Raw genomic sequence first — 22,570 nt, 5'->3', positions numbered from 1 at the left:
TGATTTTTTTTTTTAAACAAAGAAGTTGTCTTATTCATTTGTGGGTTTCTCATTTGGGAATGGGGCACAAACTCTCTGACTTCTTCATGCTGAACAGGGACATTGATGTGAAGGGGGAAGGGGAGCCCACTTTAACACCTTACTGGTGGTGCTTGGTTGAAGCCACATGCGTTCTTGTTCAGTTAGAAGGTATTTTCCTGACATTTACTGCCCTCTGGACTGCAAAATATTTGCCAAGGTGGGTCCAGTGGGGATTGCTGGCTGAACCCTGAGGCTCCATCCTCCCTCGCTTCCTATTTCCCCCTTGTCTCTGGAACTGGGTTCAGGGCCCAGGCCTGGAGTAAAACTCAGTGTTAAGGTTATCTATAGTAAAGGGAGCAAACTTTAGAGAGGACAAACTTGTGAGTTACAAATAGAAGGGCTTTGGAGGTGTTACTTACAGGTGTACTGGAGGAGAAGGTGGGAGAAAATGGCTTAGATAAAATTATTTGTATAAGCTAAGCAGTTTCCCCTAGAGACCTGAAGGCTCTTCCCAGGGGCTGGACAGCATACCCTCAAATGGCTCTCCCCGAGGGCTGAACAACTGTCCCCCGGGGCGTCTTGAGGGCAACTTGGCTCACCCTGAGGACCAACGGCTCTTATCTTATTTCTTTGTCTTGTCTTATTGCATAGTCAGTCTCACCATCACTATGTTAGTGCTGTAAAGGTATGTTAGTGTTGTAAAGGTATCCTTGACTTGCTCTAGACTCAAGAGCCTATACCAAACACTTAAATATGCTGATTCCCTCAGTTAAACAAGCTGATGCATGTGGGATTTTAATAGCTAGCCCTTATCAGGTTAAGGAAGGTCCCTTTTATTACTACTTTTTGGAGACTTTCCATCACAAATAGGAATCTAACATTATCAATACTTTTCTGAAGATTATTAAAAGAATTAAAATTTTTCTCCTTCCAAGATTCCTTTAATGTGTTCTAAGATGACTGATCTCACATACTAAGGATACATTTCACTTGATTGTGGTATGTTTTGTTTCATTCATGTCTCACACATGTGATCCATGTCATTGCATTTCCTTGTTCACTATGTAATTAGTCCCAATAGTCTTGTTATCTATCTTAAGGTTTCTTTATTGCTCTCAGTATTAAGTCTGTAGTTATTTCTCCCCTTCATTTGGTATTTCATATCTCTTCTCTTTGGCATTCGCAATTGCCTGTTATGCATCAGAGAGCTGGGCAGTGAGAAAGGGGGACAGAAGAAGAATTGATGCCTTTGAGTTGTGGTGCTGGAGAAGAGTATTGAACACACCATGTACCACCAGGAAAACTAGTGGATCTGTCCTGGAGAAGGGTAAAGCCAAGCCGTTCTCTAGAGGCAGGAATTTGGGGGCTCCAGCTCACATATTTTGGGCTTATTGCCAGGACATACCAGTCCTTGGGGAGAGAGACATCGTGCTTGGAAGGTTGGAGGGATAGGGCAAGAGAGGAAGTCCCTGGAAGAGAGGGATTGACAGATACAGTAACTAGGGTAGGCGAGACAGGAAGAGTGGCCCAGGATAGAGCGTGGTTCAGAGCTGTTGTGCATGGGGGCATTATGAGTCACAAGTGACTCAACGGTACATAACAACAACCACAACCTTTCTCTTTGACCTAGTGAGTATTGTGTTGTGTTGCCAAACCAAAGGAAAGATGGTTCAAGCCACAGATGGTCCATGGAAGAAAGATAGGCAGTCTCCTCCTCTTCTACTGACAGTCTCTAAAACCCCCTGGGGGGGACAGCTTCCGACTCAGTAGCAATATGTTGAATTGCTTAGCTTTCTCTTTTTGTCAGTGTTGACAGAAGTATGTCTATCTTATTTAGTCTTCTTAAAACATCAGTTTGCTTTCTCAAAAAGTTGCAAATAGAGATACCATTTGACCCAGCAATTCCACTACTGGGAATATACCCCAAAGAGACCATAATTGACATCCAAGCAGATACATGCACACCCATGTTTATCGCGGCTTTGTTCACAATAGCAAGGAGTCGGAAACAACCTAAGTGCCCATCAACAAGTGAATGGATAGAGAGCTGTGGTATATTCACACAATGGAATACTATGCTGCATTGAAAAACAAAGAACTCATGCAATATTATTCAAAATGGGTGACCCTGGAGGACATTATGCTGAGTGAAGTATCTCAGTCACAAAAGGACAAATACTGCATGGTGCCACTGTTGTAAAACAGGACTGACCTCGGGGTTGGGGGGAGACTGAGAAAGATGGGTTCAATAGTGTATACTGCATTGAAACAGATGAGGGAGAAAACTGTGTAAAAGGGATGTGTGATTAGGTATTTTTGTCATGACAGAAGTCCAGAGCAAAAGCTACATACATGGTCAAGTGGACCTGGGAGAGGGTTTGTAAAACAATGAAAGAATTTTTCTTTTACTTTTCCAAGAGTGTAGTGTACTAGGGGGGAGGGATGGGAGGGGAGAAAAGTGCAACAATGAATGAATGGAAATCCAAAGTCTCTGTACATTTTCACTGAAATTAATAATAAATTTTAAAAATATATGCACATCAGGGGAAAAAAACCACAACAGTTTTGATCCAAGATTTCAAAAATAACTTCTAGCTATCCTATCTCTGTGTGAGGTGGCTGTCCCATATCTCCATGTGAGGTGGCCATCCTGTCTTCATGTGAGGTGGCCGTCCTGTCTCCGTGTGAGGTAGCTGTCCTATCTCCGTGTGAGGTGGCCAGTAGCCATCCCATCTCCATGTGAGGTGGATGTCCCATCTCTGTGTGAGGTGGTCGGTAGCTGTCCCATCTCCATGTGAGGTGGTCAGTAGCCGTCCCATCATCTCCATGTGAGATGGCTGTCCTGTCTCTGTGAGGTGGCCATCCCATCTCTGTGTGAGGTGACTATCCCGTCTGTGTGTGAGGTGAATGTCCCATCTCCATGTGAGGTGGCTGTCCTGCCTCTCTGTGTGAGGTGAATGTCCCATCTCCATGTGGCCATCCCATCTCTGTGTGAGGTGACCGTACCGTCTCTGTGTGACCTAGCCGTCCGTCTCCATACCTCCTCAAGGCTCTGGTCAGAAGGATCAGTAAGCACATCTCTGCTCTGCCACAGGCTAGCTGTGTGACCATAAATATATGACTTTACCTCTCTGAGTTTCCTTGTCTGTAAAGTAGAACTGGTAATCCTTCTTCCTGTAATAGTTGGGAGGATGGAACCAGGAAATTTGCATGAAGCATGGGAACTCCATGACACAGCAAGTGTTCAGGGCATGTTAAGTCCTGTCTCTGTGCCTTTTTGCTTTGCCCTTTGCCTGAAATTCCCACTTCCTAGGCCCTTGCTTGTCTGTTTGCTGTGTTGTGGTTACTTGCACGTGGCTGTGCTGTTGGAAACCATGCCAGCAGTATTTCAAAAAGCAGCAGGGTCACCCGGGGATGGACAAGGTCCATTTCAAGTCTTAGCTTCCAGATGAAGACAGACTAAGAAGAGGAACTGGCCATCCACTTCTGAACTAGCAGGCCCTTGAGACCCTCTGAATAACTGGAACATGGCTCAGTATAGTGCTGGACACTCGATGTACAACTTAAGAAGAGTTGCCTCCTCAAAGCAGAGTCAGGCGTCAGTGATAGGGACTGACACAGTGACTGCAGTAACCAGCTTGAGCATGGCAGGGACATGAGGCTGGCATGGGTAGGGCAAGTTTGGGTGTCTTATTCACAGGGTTGCTGTGAGTCATAGCCGAGTCCTTGGCACCTAACACCAATAGTGGTGCATGTGAGCACATGAGTCCTGAGTGAGGCAAACAGTGTGTTCAGCTGCTAACTGAAAGTTCACCCAGAGGCCCCTCAGAAGACAGACTTAGAGATCTACTGACGAAAAACCAGCCACTGAAAACCTTACGGGGCCCAATTCTAGTCTGACGTGTGTGTGTGTGTGTGTGTGTGTGTGTGTGTGTGTGCGCGCGCGCTCCAACTCATAGCGGATGTGATGACAAATGAACTGGTTTCTTCAAGCAGGCAGAGCTCCCACTCAGCCCGGGGCACAGGCTGCATGCTCTGCGGGGCGGCCCAGCACTGCCTTTCTAGGCTGGTTCTCCTCCCTGCTCATTCTCATACTTCCCAGAGGCTCTACCCACCGTGGTCAGGTCTCCGCTTCCTCAGGGACGTCTTTCTTGTCCTTTGAACATACATACATGCCATTCATGCATCTCTTAACACATCTTCTTTTACCTGATGTGTCAGTTACTTTGCGGAAACCCTTATCAGTTCAACGGGATTAACCTGTGGACGTTAAAGGGTTGTGGTTTAGCAGTCTTTAGACCCTCATGCTGCCTGCAGGGCTCAGTAGATGTTAGTGGTATGCATGATTGAGTATCAAATGTGGGAGCTAAGAGCCTTGGACATTGTGTGAACTCAGCGCGGGCAGTCATTAGCCGCAGGCGTGATGTGAGTGCTCAAGTGAGAAGGTGACAAAAGAAGACGAAACTAGATGATGGTGGTGACAAGGATGATGATGGTGATGATGGCAGTGATGGTGACGGTGTAGGGGACAGCAATGCTGATAGTGACAGTTGTAATAGTGGTGGTAGAGGTGATGGCAGTGATGGTGAGAATAGTGACACGGGTGGCGGTGGTGACAGTAAAGATAAGGTCACAGTAATGACAGTAGTAATAGTGACAGTGACCACAATGATGGCAGTGGTGGTGAGGGTGACAGGAATAGCAATGGAAGTGATCGTGGCAAGGACAGTAATGTGATGGTGACAATGACAGTGACAAAGACGGAGGCGGGAACCATGGTGGTGATGAAAGGGACCGCTTCCTTAGCTCGCCTGGTGCCAGGCGCTGTGCTGGACACATTCATGGTTCATCTCACTGTGTACTTGAAACAGCGCGATGGGATCGGTCCTGCTGTGGTGGCCCATGTTGTGGCCGAGGAAGCTGGGCACTGGCTGCTGGTGCAGCACCGGGCCTGGCTGGCCTTACCTCACAGTCTGCACTCGCAGCTATGACGACAGGCGGTCTCCTCCAGAGGCCGTTTATTGAGGACTCCCTCCATCCCAAGCGTGTTGTCTCTGACTGCACACCAAATGCTTCACGATTGGGGTAGCCTTGCTTTGCAAATCAGGCAACAGAGGTAACTCGCCCAGGATTATTCCAGGTCAAGACGGTTCTGTCATGATGACAGAAACAGGGAGTGTGCACATGGCACAGCCACCAGATTGGTGGCACAACAGATTTGGGCCACGTGGTGCCCTGCTCAATGATGGCGGCTGACACAATTCAGATCAGTGAGGTCGGCCACCAGCTTTGATCAGGGCACCACCGCTGCTTCCCAGCAGCACAGAATGACAGGCACAAGAGCCCTGGTTACTTTGCAGCATGTTCACTGCCTTGTGTCCATAGGCCATGACCAAAGCACTTTTAGCTGGTTCAAAGCCATGGTTTATACACAGCGAAACTAGTGGATCCAAGATTAAAACCATACCTCTGAGCCCCCAAAGCCCATGACTTTTCCTTTATATCATGAGCCGCAAGTAAACTCTTGCAGCTGGAAGGGAGGAAGACTTAGGTTGGGAAATGAAAGATGGTAAGGATAGAAAGCACAGGTTAGAACAGGGTTCAGATCTGCTGTTCATAGGGTCACGATGTGTCCTCCTCAACTCATCAGCACTAACAACAAGGCTAGGAAGGAGTCCATGGGCAGTGCAAGCCATTAACATGCTCAACTACTAATCCAAAGGTTGAAGGTTCAAATCCACTCAGAGATACCTTGGAAGAAGGGCCTGGAATCATACTTTAAAATCAAAAGCCCAGCCATTGAAAAGCCTGTGGAGCACAGTTCTCTGACACATATGAGGGTGTCCTGGGTCGGGAGATGATTCCACAATTGCTGGCAGGATGGAAAGGCGGACCAGCCTCAGGCTGCAGGGGCCTGGCCTCCCAGGGTGGGTGATTAGGAACCAAGCAGTGTCTTCCATTGGAGGGTGAGGTGGGTGGCCTGGGGAACCCAAGCTGCCTGGACCTCTGCCCAGCTGGGCACTGGGGATGCCCAGGGCTTTGCACAGCTGCTGGGAGAGTAGAGCCCAGGCCTGCTGGGAACATGGCATTCAGCAGATCTGAGACTCTGTAAACACTTCCCTCGCCTTGCATCACAGCAACTCCAGCTCCTGGCTTGCTGCCCTTCGGCTTCAGGACCAACTTTCCTCAGCCTCCTGATCCTTTGGTTTCTGACGAGCTGTTGCAAAGTTCCCAAGCTGGGGGGGTGGGGGGGGCAGCGGGGATGCTCCAAGGGTGAGGTGCAGCAGCCCAGCCTGCCCCCTCCAGGGCTCAGATTGGATAAGAGATGGCAGGTGGCTCATGGCCACCAGTAACCCCAGGGTGATCTGGTTGCATCTGATGTCATGATGTGTTTCTCTGGTGCCCTGCCCTACCCAGGTCATTGCTGTGGTCATGGATGATTTCACCGATGGTGACATCTTCAAAGACATCGTCGATGCTGCCTACAAACGCCGGGTCCCAGTGTACATCATCTTGGACGAGGCAGGAGTGACGTCCTTTCTGGAGATGTGTCGGACTCTGGAGCTCACCGACTTCCGCATCCGGGTGTGTGCCCCACCTAGAGATGAGACTCTGCCCCAGGACCCCGTGTCTGTCCCCTCCTGGGTTCAGGGGACTTCAGAGTCTCAATCCCCTTCCCTCCTGTCTAAATCGAGCTCGTGATGAGCAGGTGACCGCTACGTCCTGTGCCCACTTTCCGTTGTCTCCAAGGCTGATGGAGACCGCGCTGCCCACACCTCAGATCACTGTCACGCCCAAAGCTCTGGCCCTCGGGTCGGCCTGTGGGGACACTTGGGAGCAGACAGGGACCACCCTTAACTTGTCCACCCCCAACGGGAGACTGTGTGAAACCTCAGTCTCGGGGCTGCTGTGAGGCTACGGGAGGCAGAGAGTCAGTGAGGACAGGAGCCAGAGGCAGGTCCCAGGGGCACACCTGGTCCACACCAGCTGACTGCCTCTCTCTGCTTCTCAACAGAACATCCGAGTCCGCTCTGTGACCGGCGTGGGCTTCTATATGCCCATGGGGAAGGTCAAAGGCAACCTGTCGTCAAGGTTCCTGATGGTGGACGGTGATAAAGTAGCCACTGGGTCTTATAGGTGAGTGGGGCCAGGTGAGAGAAGAGCCCGTGAGGCCTTTATCCAGAGTGGCTGTTCTGAAAGATTCCAGGCGGAAGCCATCAAGGTCACAAGTCTAACAGACATCTTCTGACCTGATGACCAAGAACCTCCTGACCAGTCCTTCCCCTCAACCTCCGGGATTCTGGGGGATCCCAGAGAGAGAACCCCCCTAAGTCTTCCTGAGCATTAGCTCTAGCGCCCCTGTCTGGGTGAACAGTTCACCTGCTCAAATGCTAACTGAAAGATTAGAGGTTCAAGTGTATACAGAGATGCTGAGGAAGAAAAGCCCGGGTGTTCCACTCCTGAGAAATCTGGTCTTGAAAACCCTGTGGAGCCCCGTTCTTCCTGGCACATGTAGGGTCACCTTGAGCTGGCATCGACTTGACAGCCACAGTGCTACTTCTCGTGGTCCACAGCAACTAGTCACATATCAAGGCTAGTTGTCGGGTAAGACATGCAGGAAGGAGAACGGATCAGATCTGAGTAGGACTCATGAAGACGTGCACAGAGGGAGCGACAGCCAGGCAGGCTTCAGATTTGACGTGAAATCGGCAGAACGTGTGAACTTGTGTCTGTGGAGACCCTGCCCCCCAATTAATTTAAAATCTAGATGGGACAAGTCCTGGCCACGTGAAACGGTTCATAAATGACATCACATCCTCTTCCTCGGTGGTGGTAGATGTTGTTGCTAGGTGCTGGCAAGTCGAGCACAGCTCGTGGGGACAGATCTGGACCCTGCTCCGTCATCACCATCTCTGATAGGTCCCAGGTCACGATGTCCATCCCTCTTGTTGAGAGGCCTCCTCTCTTTGTCTGACCCTCCACCAGTCCCAGTCTGATGCCACTGTTTCAAAGACTCCCTCCTGACAACCTACCCCAAGTAAACAAGACAAACTTTCACCACTCTTGCCTCCTTGGGACACCCTGGTGGCACTTCCTTCAAGGCAAGCCTGTTCTTGTGGCAGTCCGTGGGGTATTCAGGTCTCTTTGCCAGCACCACACTTTTACGGCATTGACTCTTCTTCAGTCGTCTTTATTCATTATCTGACTTTCCAATGCATAAGGAACAATGAACTTGCCATGACTTAGACCATCCTCACCTTGGTCTTGAAATTGATTGCCCTTTACTTGGCCAACGTATAGGATTTTGCACATTCTGCAGGATCTGGAAATCCCCCTGAGGCCTAATAAGGGGAGTGGCATTAACAGTAGTAGCAGCTGTGGTTGTTACGTATCAAATGTGCGTTGTGCGCCAGGTACGAGCTAAACGTTTTATACCAGTTATTTCACTCATGCCTCGCGACAACTCTGTGAACGCAGGTCCTCTTAGCCCCCTTTCACACGCGATCCAAGGGTGACGGTAGTAGTTTTAGATGCCCCGGAGCGACAACAAACCTGTGAATGAAACACCACCTGGTGCTGCACCGTCTTCACCCGCGTTGCTACATTTGAACCGTTGTTACAGCCCCTGTGGCCGCCCATCTCACAGGGGGTCCTCTCTTTTTCCTGACCCACCCCCCCACCTTCCCAAGCATGATGTCCTTCCCCAGGAGCTCAACCTTCCTGACCACATGCCCACAGTATGTGAGACACCATCCTCCCTTACAGCTTCACTTTATCCGAGGCAGAGCTGTCCATTCTTGGGGCAATCTAGAATCAGTATTCAGGCTGACACCATCATTCACAGGCCTCGGTTCTTCTTTGGTCTTCCTGACTCATTGTTCTGTGTTAGAAGTTATATGAGCCAGAGGCAGAAACATCAAATGTCAGAAGAAAGCCCAGATCTGCCTTCCCATACCCTTGCCCTTTGAACTGAGGACCAAGACATGGGCACACATAGGGTCGGGGCCAGTGGAGGGTGAGCTGTCACTGCCAAGGTCCCAGCAGAGAGGAATCTGAAATGTCCATTCAGGCTGGGGCGGGGCAGCAGCAGCTCTCAGCGGCCTTGCCAAGGGCAGGCTGGCCAGCGGGCCTGGGCAGGTGTGGTGGCCTGGGGGCCCAGAGACACAGAGACACGTGTTTTGCTTTCCTGTCCATGTCCCCAGGTTCACCTGGAGTGCCTCCCACGTGGACAGGAACCTCCTCCTTCTCCTGACGGGCCAGAACGTGGAGCCCTTCGACTTGGAGTTCCGCGAGCTGTATGCCATCTCCGAGGAGGTGGACCTGTACCGGCAGCTGGGCCTGGCCGGGGGTGCAGGCCGGCCGGGCCTCAACTTCTCCTCCTCCACAGTGGCCCGCAAACTCATCAACCCCAAGTACGCTCTGGTATCCAGCAGCCGCCAGCCCCCGGGGGAGATGATGCGCTGGGCCGCCCGGCAGCAGCAGGAGGCAAGGGGCGCCCTGGAGGAACAGGAGGCCGGGGGTGGCGAGTCTGCACGGCGCCTGGAGAGCTTCTTGAACGACCTGGTCAGTCTGGAGCAGGTGCTTCCCCCTGTGGATCCCCTCCCCCTGAGCCAAAAGGATCTCAAGGGGGTCTCTCAGCTGAAGGCCAAGCCCTGGGAGGCCCTAGGCCAAAATGGCAGAGGAGAAGCCGGCAACGGGGAGGCCGCCCCCGCCAAAGAAGGCAAGCGCTTCAGTAGCCGGTTCTTAAGCCGGCGGACCAAGAGGCCAGCGACACCCAACGGCCTGGCCAGCTCCTGCTCCTCTGAGGCCTTTGCTGATGTGGAGTTCAAGATGGGGAAGAGGCCCCTCGAGGGCTCCAGTCCTGATCTGTCAGGTAAGTCCTCTGTCCCCAGCCCCACAACAGCCCCCGTCAAAGGCAGAGGCTCGCTGGCCGTGGGTCACACAGCTCCAGGGGCCAGTGTGGCTCTGGCCTCTCAGCCTGGGGCCTTGGCCTGTCACGGCATTTGTCATGTGCTCACTGCAGTGCTGGGCATGAGGGCGGCTGGGGGCTACCTCTCTGAGTCACTCCAGTAAATAAGGAAGAGTGGAAAAAACAGAGCACACCCCATCCTAACTGAGTCTAGGGCTCCACTGAGCTAACCAATCCCTGGTCACCTGATCCCCTCAACCTAACCTATTTCTAGTCACCTCTTCAGGCCTGGTCTGGTCAGACCCATCCCGCCCACTCCCTCGTCACTGCTCTGACCACCCTCTCTGTGTCTGTGTGCAGAGAGGGGTTTGGCACATGGTTTCTCTTCTGCAAGAGAAGGCTTCCGGTAATAATGTCCTCTGTCTCTTCAGGACGCCCAAGAGCCCCTGCTTGGCTTTTCTCTCCCTCAGAGGTTGATGGTGACAGCCTGGGCTGCAGCTGGTGCCTTCTCAGTTCCGTGTCCCTGAGCTGAAAGAGTTTCCACCCTGGGATTTCTGTCCTTGGGGCTGTGGGCTTTGCAGGGATGAGACAGGGTTGTCTGAACATAGAGGCAGGTGGGAGCAGGGAACATGGCCTTTCCCTGTGCAGCCTGGGCTCTCTCTGGACTCAAGCACTGTCCACCCCCAGCTTTGATTGCCTGGACTGTAGGGGGCACTCCCAGCACCTGCTACAGTGCCCCCTCTGCTCAGGATAGGCTGCCACTCCAGTGTCTTCATGTGACCCCAGGCCTGGGCCTCTTCATGAAAGGGTTCAGCTTCTCCCAGCCCAGCCAGCAGATTTCTCCTGAGGCCTCATGTTCCCAGGAATAGACTCCTAGCTGCAGCTTTCACAGAGGCACAGTGGAAGCTTTGAGAAGTGACTTGAGGTGCATTTGGGCCCTTCTCTTCTGAGGAAAGGGTGGCCAGCCCATGCCCACGCTTTGCAGGGCCCCTGACTCCCCCAGCTCCAGATGCTTGCAGCCTCACACCTCCTGTTTAGAGGAAGGGTTGCCATGGTGAACACCTGGCAGGGAGGAGGAGGGGTGGCCCAGCCACAAAAGGGACTGATTTCCAAGTCCTGGATTGAGGTGAGGTGGAAACTTTAGCTCCCCCAGCCCCCTCACCCTGAGGTGCTGTTTCTATAGAAACAAAAGGCCCATTGTCTTGTCCCTTCCCTGCCTCTAGGGACTGTCTCTCAGCATTGGGTCCCCCAGTAGAGGGCTTAGATTGTCCCCTGCTACCACTGCTGCCTCCAAGGGCATTTTTTCCCCACCATGCCCACAACAAGCCAACCTAGACCAGACCCTCAGGAAGCCCCTCCCCAGAGCACCTGGCTTCAGACCAAGCATGTGTGAGCTCACCTGCATGCAGAGTTCAGAAGCACGAGGGACACCCCACAAGGTCAACCTTGTCCTTCTTTGCTCTCTACAAAGAGGAGTGGCCATTGCCAGCACAGCCTCCACCTACGTAGGTCCCCAGATCCCTCAAGAGGCCCCAGCTCCTTCCAAGTCCCCATTCCCCCAAAGGCTGGGACAAGGGACAGGGACTTGTCTCCCCAGAGGCCCTTTGTAGGGGCCTCCAGGAGCTCCTGGGTGCACAAGCTATTAATGCACCAACTGCTAACCCAATGGCTGGAAGTTCAAGTTCCCCTGAGCACTTTTTTAAAGGAAACCCTGACAGTCTACATCCCAAAAAGTCAGCCCTTGGAAATCCTAGGAAACACAAGTCTGCTCCGACACACATGGGTCAACCCCACTGGGTAACGGGTAGTGGTGGTTGTGGTTGTGGTTGTATACCGTTGAGTCAGAACTGACCCAAACCTGGCATTGCAGACAGTTTACTGAGGCTTAGGAGGAGATTGCCCTGTCTCTAGTAGAGCAGCTGGTGGATTTGAACCATATACCTTTCCATTAGCAGGACAATTCCTTACCACTAAGCCACCAGTTATGGTGGTGCTGGAGGAGAGTATTGGCTATCCTGTGGACGGCCAAAAGAACAAACATGTCTTGGGGAAAGTGCACCCAGAGGGCTCCTTGGAGGCAAAGATGGCGAAGCTTCATCTTACTTTGGTTATGTAGATAGGAGAGGCTATTCCTTGGAAAGGGACCTCCTGCTTGGAAAGATGGAGGGTCAGTGAAGGAGAGAAAGACCCCCAACAAGGTGGACTGACACGGTGACTTCAGCAGTGGACTCTAGTATGTTAGAAATGATGGGGTTGGCCCAGGATAGGGCAGGGTTCAGGCCAGCTGCTCATAGTGGCCTACTCAACTGGACAGCACCTAACAGCAATGACAACAAGCCACCAGAGTACCTTATTGACCCCCCAATGTGGGGGTGCGGCTGGACTATGCCAGGGCCTCTCTCTGGCAACCAAAGGTGAGTGGCTGCAATTCCTGTGAGGGTGCCTGGGCCCCAGGAACCCGAGCTTGGTTCACTCCCTAAGCAACCTCACAACTGTCATCATTAGCTTCTCTCGTAGGACCTCTGCCCAGGGAGGAACCCCTTTTCCAACTGTAAACATTTAGAGCTCACAATAGCAGCCTTGCCGATTGCAGCTGGCAGCACAGTGCTGTCCCCTTCCCCCGTGTCCTGGACGCATCCTTTGACCTGTCTGGGACCCTGACAGCTCAGATCTGTCGCTGTCCTTGGCCAGCACTGTCCTCGCTACCTCTGCCACTTGATACCTTGTCCTGGGAGGTTGGAGACAGAGTAGGTGAAACAGGAAAAAATAGCAAAAGCTAAGAGCTGACAGCCTGTAAAATAGCGTGATAAGAAGTACATAGTTGTCAAACAGCATGCAAATATTTGCGAGCTCAGGTGTGGCCCCTGGGAGAACTTCACAGAAAGGAAGTCGCTGCCTTTGCGGCTGGGGATCCGGGCAAGGGGCTGCCCTGTGGCTTAAGGGCGCACAGCTCCCTCTAGTGGCAGAAGCTGAGAGCCTTTTTCCTCTGCACTCAGCACCGTTGCTCAGGTTCCTGTCTGTACTCTTTCCACGCTCTTAGGACAGGCCTTGGGGAGCAGAGATCCCAGACCTCAGGTAGGAGAGTACCACGGAGGTCCTGGTTAGAAAGGCATATGACAGGCCCCACCCTCGCAAAGAGTCTGCACAGCAGCCCTCAGGAATCTGCATTTTAAGATCCATCCCTAAGCTCCCCCAGGGCCCTGGCCAGCTGGCTTCCATCACACAGACCGTAGCATGCGGCTGGCAGGTGATGTTCTGAGGGCAGAGACCATGGCTCCTTTGCTTTGTCTACTAGGTTGGCATGGTGCTTGGTGCAGAGTAGCTCCTTGTAAATGTGTGTGGAACAAATGAATGAATAAGTCAGGGAAACCAGTGTTGGCATTGCTGTTAGAGCCATCAAGTCAACTACCACTCACTGTGACCCAATGAACAATAGATCCAAACCACCTGCTGTCCTGTGACATCTTCACAGGCTCCAGCGCTCTCGAGGCCATTGTGGTTGTCACTCTGACACTCCATCTTGTTGCCGTTCTTTCTCTCTTTCACTGACCCTCCTCTTTTCCAAACTGTTGTTGTTGTTGTTATGTGCCGTCGAGTTGCTTGCGACTCATAGCAACCCTACGTACAACAGACCTAAACTCTGTTCTGCCCTGTGCCAATCGCACTGTCTCCGACACACTCATTCCAATTACCCCAGTCACTGAATCAATCCACCTCATAGAGGGCCTTCCCCTCCTGCGCCGTCCCTCCACCCTCCCAAGCATGATGTCCCTCTCTAAGGACTGGTCTCTCCTCACAACATGTCCAAAGTATGTCAGACAAAGCCCCAGAATCCTTGCCTCTTTCCAAGCAAGGACTGGCTCCCACTGGTAACACGCACAAAATATGTGGAAGATAATTTTACTATCCTTGCCTCTAAGTTACAATCCCTCCAAGACAAATTTGGTTTCCTTTTTGTTGTTAGGTGCCATCAAGTGGAGTGTTATTCATAGCACCGTTATAGCAACAGATCTGAACCCTCTCCTATCCTGTGCCAACCTCACAATCATGAACATATTCAAGCTTATTGCTGCAGCCATCATGTCAATCCATCTGGTTGAGGGTCTTTCACTGACCCTTCACCTTTCCAAGCATACAAAAAAATGATGCCTTTGAACTGTGGTGTTGGAAGAGAGTTTCTTTTGGTGGTGGTGGTTGTACTGTGGAGTTAGAATCGACCCATAGCTGACCCTCCAGCGGGTTTTCAGGGGCAGTTAATGATATGGGAGGAGGTTGCCCAGCCATCCCCCATGGAGCAGCTGGTGGATTCAAACATCACACCTTTGAGACTGCCACGCAGCTTCTCACCACTAGACCACCTGCACCAGTGAGCTTTCAATGAGCGGCTGGGCTCTTAATCATCTACAGTACCCAAGAGTGCCCCGTGCTGGGCAGACAGGATGTGAAATGCCATCACACAGACTCAGGGAGCCCTCACAACCAACTGGCCTGACGGCACTACTTCACCAAGACCCCCAGGGCTGTGGAACAGCTGGTGGATTTGAACTGCTGACCTTCTGGTTAGCCACTGAATGCTTAATCACTGCACCACCAGGGCTCCTCCTGGGCTGGTTCACTGGCCTCTGAAATGCTGCTGCCTCCAGGGAGGAACTTGGCATCTGCCTGGAAGGTCAAGCAAATGAAACAAGGCACCAGGGAGAGGAAGTAGGCAGGGCTGAGGCCAGGCCAGGGCGAGGAGCCATGCCAGAGGGGGCACCAGCTACGTCTCTCTTCCTGTCAGCTCAGCCTCCTGACCTAGTCTGGGGGTGCCCTAAGGAGTGGATCTGTAGAAGAGTTGGTTCCTTTTGGCCTGGACAAGGTTTGGTTCTTGGCCACTGACAATGGCCTGGTAGCCGTCACCTGGGTCCAGGGCAGGGAGGAGCCGCCAGCACAGAGTCCCGGTTGGCTTGGTGAAGTGCCTCTGCTAATGGCCCGGAAGGCGAGGCAGAGGCCACCTTAATTAAATTCACAGCTGAAGTGATACTGGAAGGTGATGTGCACACCAGGGAGACACCCCTCGCTGTGCGGAGAAGAACTGGCAGGAAATAGCAGCAGCGAGCTCCACCTGGGAAAAGGCAGCCCAGCCAAGGTGGGACAGCAACCCCCACCCCACACAGGCGAGAGGTGTCAGCACTGCCCAGCCTGGCAGAGAGTGGAGCCAGAGACAAGGAGAAATGGCCTGGCTGGACTTGGGGTGGTCAAGGAGGTGGGAATGCATCGTTGGGGCTTCTCATCTCTTTTCCCTCCGTCCACACCCTGAAGTGTAACCCTCTCTGTCCTCTCTGCCTCTACACTGTCCCTGCCCTGTAAGGCCTCCTCAAGGGGCACCGGGTCTAAGGAAGGAGCTGAGCCTTTGGGTTTAGAAGGCCAGAAGCTGGCACTGATAGTCTCTGCGCCGTTGGCCTCTCCACCCTCAGCTGTAAAATGGGACTGCGGAGGTCCATCTCACAGCAGTGCCAGCTGTGCGGATACAGGAGAAGGACTGTGGTTGTGCTTTGGGAGTGGTGAAGTGGCACGTGGTACAACCCACCGACTGACCACCTTCTGGCCAGACTTTGGAGCCACTCATTGTGACTGACTCCTGAGTCCCTTGTCCCTGTTGTGCCCAGCTGTGACTTTCCCTGACAAGCTGGTGGCTGTGTGGGTGGGCCTCAGAGTAAAGCACTGAATTAATTACTACCTGGAAAGGATGGTGGTTCAAATCCACCCAGGGGCATCTCACAAGAAAGACCTGGCAATCTGCTGATGAAAGATAACGCCTATTGACAACCCTGAGAGGCATTGAGTGGCTGGTATTAGAAATCTAATGTGCTGTGTGAGCTGTCACCAAAAACACAGTACAATTCTTTTTCAAAGAAGGAAACCCTTACCAGGCACAGTCCCGCACTTGCACACTTGGGGTTGCCTGTCAGATGCAGCAGATGGCACTGATTTGGTTTTGGTCTGAGGTGTTGGAAGTCACTAAGGGGTACCACAACCCTGTGGTTGCCAAACTGAGGGGTTCTTCCTGAAGCTGCAGGGAAGGAAGACTCCCCTCCCCCGCTCTCATGCCTCTGGGGCTCATCACCCCATCCCTTATCCCTTGTCTCCGCAGGTAAAGCCAGTGTTGTTTCTGCGAAGCCCAACAACTGTGTCATTTCCTGAGCTACAGGATGGTGGCAGGAGGGCCCACGGGCTCCAAGGCTGGGCCCGCCCCCTGCGCTGTGCCCTACCAGGACAGACCCTGCGCCACTTTGCACATTGGACTCCAGGCCAGCCTTCTGCCTAGCAGCCTCTGTCTTGGTCTCAGGGACCCCAAATCCCAGACAGGAGGGTTATCTGCATCTCAAAACAATCCCACTCCAGAGACCTCCCGCCCCAGACAGGGGTCTCTGCCTCCTCACCTCCTTGTTTACACAGAATGGGGGAAGCTCTCCAAGTGCCTGCCCCCCCTTTCTGCCTGGCCTCTCCCTGCATTGGGCTGGCCCCTGCTGCCTCCGGCTTCCACACAGAGTGAGGGTCCTGCCTTTGTGCCTTAATGTGATGGACTCCCTGACTCTTTTGCGGGCTCCCTCCCTACACTTCTGGTCCCTCCAGGAGGCTGGTGGGGTAAAGGAAGAGGACAGTCTGGCTCTGGTCTCAGGTGGAAGGTGTCTGGAGCCGTCTCCTTCAGGGTCCTCCAGCGCACTTTCTGGGTGCTCCTGCACAAAGCCCAGCAGAAAGAAGGGACGTTCCCCCAGTCCTGACACTGCCATTTGGGATGCCCTCACCTGAGGTCTCCTGTCACTCTGCAGGGTCTGGGTGTCTTGGCGCTCCAGGGTCAGCATCTCTGTGGTGACTGCCCACCTCGGGCCTGTTGAGGGATTCTTGTGGTGCTTTCACCTGTTGTCCCCCCACAAGGAGAGGCGTGCCCGAGGTGGGGTGGGTGGTTGGTCCAGGCAGCGGGGCTCTGTAAACAGGTCTGCTTGTCCTCCCTGGAACGGGCCTGAAGCCTCCTGTGCCTTCTCTGTTACACCTGCCAAGCAGGTGGGTCAGTGATGCCATGGTGGCCAGTGACCAGCCAAAGTACCCACAAACTCTTACCCACTGTGAGTGGCAGGGCTGGGCAAGGGGGAAGAATGGACAACCAGGAAATTGCCAGACGGCAGACTCTGTCCCTGAGACAAGCAGAGGCCCAAGGAGGGAACAGCTTTCCCGGCCTCTCATTCTGCACTAAACTTCTGTCCTTAGTTCTTTCCTTCTGGGAAAACCCAAGACACTGCCAGCCCCGTGGTGGACAGACAGACTTCTAGAAGACAGCTGACTGGGAGCAGGAGAAAGGGGGCCGTTGGCCTGCCCAGGAGAGCAAGGGGAAAGGGGGACAACACCTTAGCTCACCTGAGAAGAGGGGTGTTGTCAGGGGGAGCCAAGGTCCCGGGACTCCTCTGTCAGTCCTGGGTCTGGGGGCAGGTGTGCAGCCCCCAGCCCACCTCTTTGAGTTTCCGTGAGGATTAAATGCTTCTTGGGAAGCACTGCCTGGACAAGAGACCTGGAGTGTGGCCATGCTTGTTCTGGGAGGGAGGGACGACACCTCGGCATGTGGGGTTCACCTGACCCTCATCTTCTCAAGTCCAGACAGTATGATAGAGACCCCAGCTCTAGTCAGATGCCACACACTTCCAGGGATAGGGCCCTGGACAAGGCACTGCTTCTAGAAGGTTCTGTGGAGGCCTTGTTGAAACTGTGGGAGAAGCAAGCCTGCTCCTGCTCCCTCTCCTGACCCAGGAGGTCAGGTACCGCTACACCCCCCCCATCTGGGAGCATGGAGCCAGGCCTCCTGCCTCAGTTTCTCCACGTGCCACAACAGGGTTGCTGTCATTTTCCCTATGGGAAAGAGGTGGGGAGGGCAGGCCAGCCCAGAAATAGAAGCAATTCCATGTAGCAGGAAAGGTACCAGGCAGGGCACACCACTCCAGCCTCAGTTTCCCACCTTTACAGAGGTTTGAGCATTGATCTGTGCCCCTTCCCCACCTCCAAATCACTCCCTGCAGGTGTTGCCAGGAGAGGCCCCGGCAGAGATCAATGAGGGTCTGAAGTTGCCGATCGCTTCTGTTCTTGCTCCTCTCCCGAGGCTGAGCCTGTTGGTGGCTCAGGCTTCACCCTCTGGGCCTCACCCTCCGTCTTCACACTTGGACGTGCTCGCTGAGATGTCTCCTCCCTCATCGGGTCTCAGAGGTCCATCTGGCCTTCCCAGCTGGATGGCAAGTTCAAGGACAGGTCGTGCCCTTGGTCCCATCACAGCAGCCTCCACAGGGCTGGGGGCATTGCGAAGTTCCAGGAGGGACAGGAATGAGATCCCAGAGATCTCAGTGGGTGGCCTAGCTGCCACCCCACCAAGCTGCTGCCTTACTGGGGGGACAGAGGTTAGTGTGTTCACTCACCCTTTATGGTGCTTTCAGAGGGTGTCTGCTGACAACACACGCCACACTATGCTGGTACAAAGCTCCACAGACTCAACACCATGCCGTGCCTGTACACAACTCCACAGACTCAACACCATCCATGCCAATACACAACTTTAAAGACTTAACTCCATGCTGTGCCTGTACACAACTTCACAGACTCAGGGATGAACAACATCCGAGATTTGGGAGAAACTGCACCCTCCCACCCCGGGAGAAGGTGGGTGTTTACCCAGCAACAGGGAGTTGCAGCACTGGGACCAGGGACCAGGCTCTGCGACTGCTCGGCTTATTCCTGAAGGAGCCGTGGGCACCCAGGGCTGCATCTGAGGTGTGGTGGGCCTGGCGCGTGCCCCAAACACCACCGTGCAGTTTCTATTAACCATCACCAGCTGTACAAGATTGTTCACCAGGTTAGAACTGGTGTCTGTGTGTAAGAGCCCTTTCTTGACTCCAAGGAGCCATCAGGGTGGCATAATTGGCTGGTGACCAAATGATCAGTGATTCAAATCCAACAGTCACTGCATGGGATAAAGACGAGTGCTCCCCTCCCGTCAAGATTTACAGCCTAGGAAAGCACAGAGGGTCCCCGTAAGTCTGAACTGGGGGGTGCGGGGGCTGCTGTCCTGACTTGAAGGCTTCTCTAGCTGCCCCCCCTCCCCACCCAACCACCCCTCAGCCTCCACCTCCCAGGTCAGCCCTACACTGAGAGCTGCCCAGCCCAGGCCTCGTGTCCACCTAGCTTTACCTGGGACAGTTTCTAGAGGCTGTGGTTGTTCTTAGGTGCCTTCAAGCCAAGTATGACTTAGCAACCCTGAGAACAACAGATCTGACCCCTGCCCTATTCTGTTCCGTCCTCGCCACCTCTGACACGTTGGGCCCATTGCAGAAGTCACTGTGCCGCTCCATCTCATTGAGACTCTTTCACTGACCCTCCACCTTTCCAAGCATGATGTCCCCCTCCGAGAAGTAACTCCTCCCAGCCACGTGCCTGAAGTATGTGAGATGAAGCTTCACCATTTTTTGCCTTCAAGGAGCACTCTGGCTCCTATTTGTTCTTCTGGCAACCTGTGGGTTATTCAGTGCTCTTCTCCAACACAACCCAAGAGGGTAAGGACTGTTTTCTCCTGCCGTCACCCTCCATCAAACTGGAGTAGAAGGTGGCCTGAGGCCAGAGAAGGGTCAAGGAGCTAAAGCAATGTGGAGCGGTAATGAGGGAGGGACCAGCAGTTGCTTTTGTGGGTTTTTTAAAGTAATCTTTCTTCTGTTAAAATGAGTGAGGGGCCCCAAGGCGAGGTCTGGCTGTTGGGTGAATCATCCCGGGTGCAGGATGGGAGTTGGATGTTTGGGCAGAGGCAATTCTAGTGCCTGCCATATGCACCTCTGCGGGTGGGCAGTGAGTGGTTGAAGTGCTTGCTGATACCCAGATGGTCAGCAGGTGGAACCCAAGAGGTGTGTTGATCTTGCATAAAGACCCCAGCCCAGGGATGCTCCGGGGCGGGGCTCCTCTGCAGGGCAGTGGAATCAACTCATCGCAACATGTTTGAGGTTTGTTTGTTTGTTTCTTGAACACCTACTGCAGCCGCCATCATGCTAGATGTTGCAGACTCGGGGCTATCGAGTCTGAACCCCCTCACCGCTGACCCTCCACTGGGTCTCCAAGGAGGTAGAGTGCACCCCTACTCCTTCCACAGACCGCTGGTGGATTTGAACTGCTGGTGATGCGTGGCCTGTGGCCTGGCACACAACACCCTAGGGTTTGCCCCAGAGCTCCCTGGGGAAAGTTAGTCACAAGAGATTTTAAAATAAGACCAACTCAGGAAAGGACCCTGGACAAAGCTTTGCTACATACATATTTGAGGACGGGGTCCCATTAAAGGGCTCTAGTGACAGTGTAACAGGTCAGGCTGCTGAACTATAAGGCCAGTGGTTCAAATCCATCAGGCTGTCCTTACAGGAAAGGTAGGCCATCACTTCCTGTAAAGATGCATTGTCTCAGAAACCCAATGCATGTTGGAATTGAGGCAAGGGGACTTTCGTCGAGGGGTGGCAGGGTGGGTGTGGGAGGCTTATTAAGCTGTGTGACGAGCAATGCAGATCTTAACCTCGTCTTCTGGACCCTGTGACATGCTGACCTGATCTGCTCCTCTCCCGAGCTCTCTCAGCCTGGCACTGTCCACATTTTCGGGTTGGGGACTGTTCACTGAGGGAGGGCTGCCGCACCTTGGAGGACGCTGAGTGGCATCCCTGACCTCTGCCCGTGCTGGGTACCAGGAGTAGCCCTCCTGATGAGACAACCCCAACCACATCCCTGCACCCGAAAGAGCCTGCTGCCACCTGTCAATTCTGAGTCCGCGTCCCTTCCATTGGGCTTCTGAGGCTGTCAATCTTTACTGGAGGAAACCACCATCCCTCTCACCCAGAGCAGCCCGTCAATTCCAACTACTGACCTTCCTGTCAGCAGCGCAATGCTGAACGCACTGTGCCACCAGAACTCGTTCAAGATGCCCTACGTGTTGCCAGATGTCCCTTGCAGGGTCTGATCGTCGGGGTGAGGACCCATTGCTGTCCGCGTGCAGTGTCTCCCTGAGCCCTTAGACCTTGCTCCTCTGCCTGTCAGCATCTGAGACTCGGTCACCTGGGACATTCGCATTAGTGTCTCCCATCTCTGCTCCCCTTACCTGGCCTGGCTCGTCCCTATGCTGACTCCCCAGAACCCGAGAACAGGAGCGTTTATGTACCCACATCTCCACATCTGCCTCCTTCCACTCAGCTCCCCTCCCAACCTGTTGTCCCCTGTCTCCTGCCTCAGCTACACCCCACGCAGAAAGCTCCACCCGTCCTGCCTGTGGGCCCCCCACCCCAGCAGTGTCGTTGACTCCAAGAGTCACCAGAGTGGCCAACAGGGAGTGAACTACACTGGTCACAACAGACCATACAGGACCTCAACCTGGACGTCATCACCACTTCCTGCTCCAACCTCAGCAGGGGCCCCAGCAGCAGTTAATTAGGCTGCAGTGAGCATGGCTGTCGTTAATCATCTGGGGGTGTCCTGCCTGCCCCCCCCAGAGGACACAGCATTTGCACTCTGGTGTGTACACAACTGCGTGGGGGTAGAGGGTTCATGAGCGGAGCCCCACCAGAGGGGAGGGGACACGGCAAGGGTGGAAGCGAGGACGCTGAACAGGTGCTGAGTCAGCTCCCAGTCCTGCCAAGTCCAGGCCCAGGCTTGTTGCCGCTGTCCTCGGGACCTCTGCCCTCCAGCTCCCAGACACCCGCTTCGGCCCAGTGCGCTGAGGCCTGGAACGATGCCCAAGCGGCACTCAGAGTTCCCAAACTTGAAAAGCAGGTTCTGTGAGCACTGGGGCTCAGCTGTCTCGTTCATTGTCGACCCCACGCTGCCCACTTGGTACTCATCTGCCAAATGGGTGCAAACTTGACAGCGACTCGGGTCGAGTCCAACTCAGCTCCGCAGCGTGCATCCTAGTGGAGCTGTAGACGGTTCTCAGTGGCTGCTGTCTGGAAGAGCAAGTTCCCATGCCTTCCTGTCTAGCCACCTCTGGGTGGATTATAACAGCCAAGATCGCAGCCAAGATCGCTAACAGTTTGCACCACCCAGGCCCGGAAATATAGCGCTCACCGATGCATAGCCCATCCTCCAGCCGGTCATGAGAGGCTGTGGATCGCAGGAGAAGAGATTGCCCAACTTTCTCCCTCGAAGCAGCTGGTGGATTTGAACCACCTGCCTTTGTCTTGGCAGTGCAACTCCTTACCCACTAGACTATCAGAATTTCCTCCAATACAGAAAGTGGGTCAAATTAGCAATGCTGGAGTTTGCGGAATTGGTCCCAGCCTTTCCAGTCTCATCCCTGGCTTCTGAGAGTCCTCATGGATGCTGTGGGATTCTCCCCTTGGCTGGTGGATCCCCTAAGGGCTGCGTCTGCCCCAGTGCTTTGCTCTGGAAAGGGTCCTGTTTAGCTCGTGTTCTGCCTGGCAGTCCTTATCCGCCAAGTCTTCCAGCTGAGTGGCCCAGCCCCAGGATCGATCTCCCAGTTCCTCTGAGCGCCTGTGAGACAAGAACACAGAAGCAGGGCGGGAGGAAATGGGCCTGAGGTCGGGTGCTCGCTGAAATGAGGAGGACTTGAAGTACTTACTGAAGAAGATCAAAGACTAGAGCCTT

General features: G+C 53.6%; 1 protein-coding gene across 1 annotated transcript in view; it reads left to right on the top strand.

Moving 5' to 3' along the window:
- FAM83F (family with sequence similarity 83, member F) overlaps window positions 1-16,114 on the top strand; it is a 42,383-nt gene extending 26,269 nt beyond the window's left edge. The window contains exons 2-5 of the mRNA XM_006890100.1: window positions 6,439-6,606; window positions 7,037-7,158; window positions 9,225-9,895; window positions 16,065-16,114. Of these exons, the coding sequence (XP_006890162.1) occupies window positions 6,439-6,606; window positions 7,037-7,158; window positions 9,225-9,895; window positions 16,065-16,114 (1,011 nt within the window). The remainder of the gene's footprint in view (window positions 1-6,438; window positions 6,607-7,036; window positions 7,159-9,224; window positions 9,896-16,064) is intronic.
- The last annotated feature ends 6,456 nt before the right edge of the window (window positions 16,115-22,570 follow it).

This window comes from Elephantulus edwardii, unplaced genomic scaffold (genome assembly GCF_000299155.1).
Source record: "Elephantulus edwardii isolate Elephantulus edwardi_28Jun2011 unplaced genomic scaffold, EleEdw1.0 scaffold00086, whole genome shotgun sequence".
Classification (NCBI taxonomy): Eukaryota; Metazoa; Chordata; class Mammalia; order Macroscelidea; family Macroscelididae; genus Elephantulus; species Elephantulus edwardii.
Note: the sequence above shows the minus strand (reverse complement) of the source record. Positions and strands in the feature narration are given on the sequence as shown.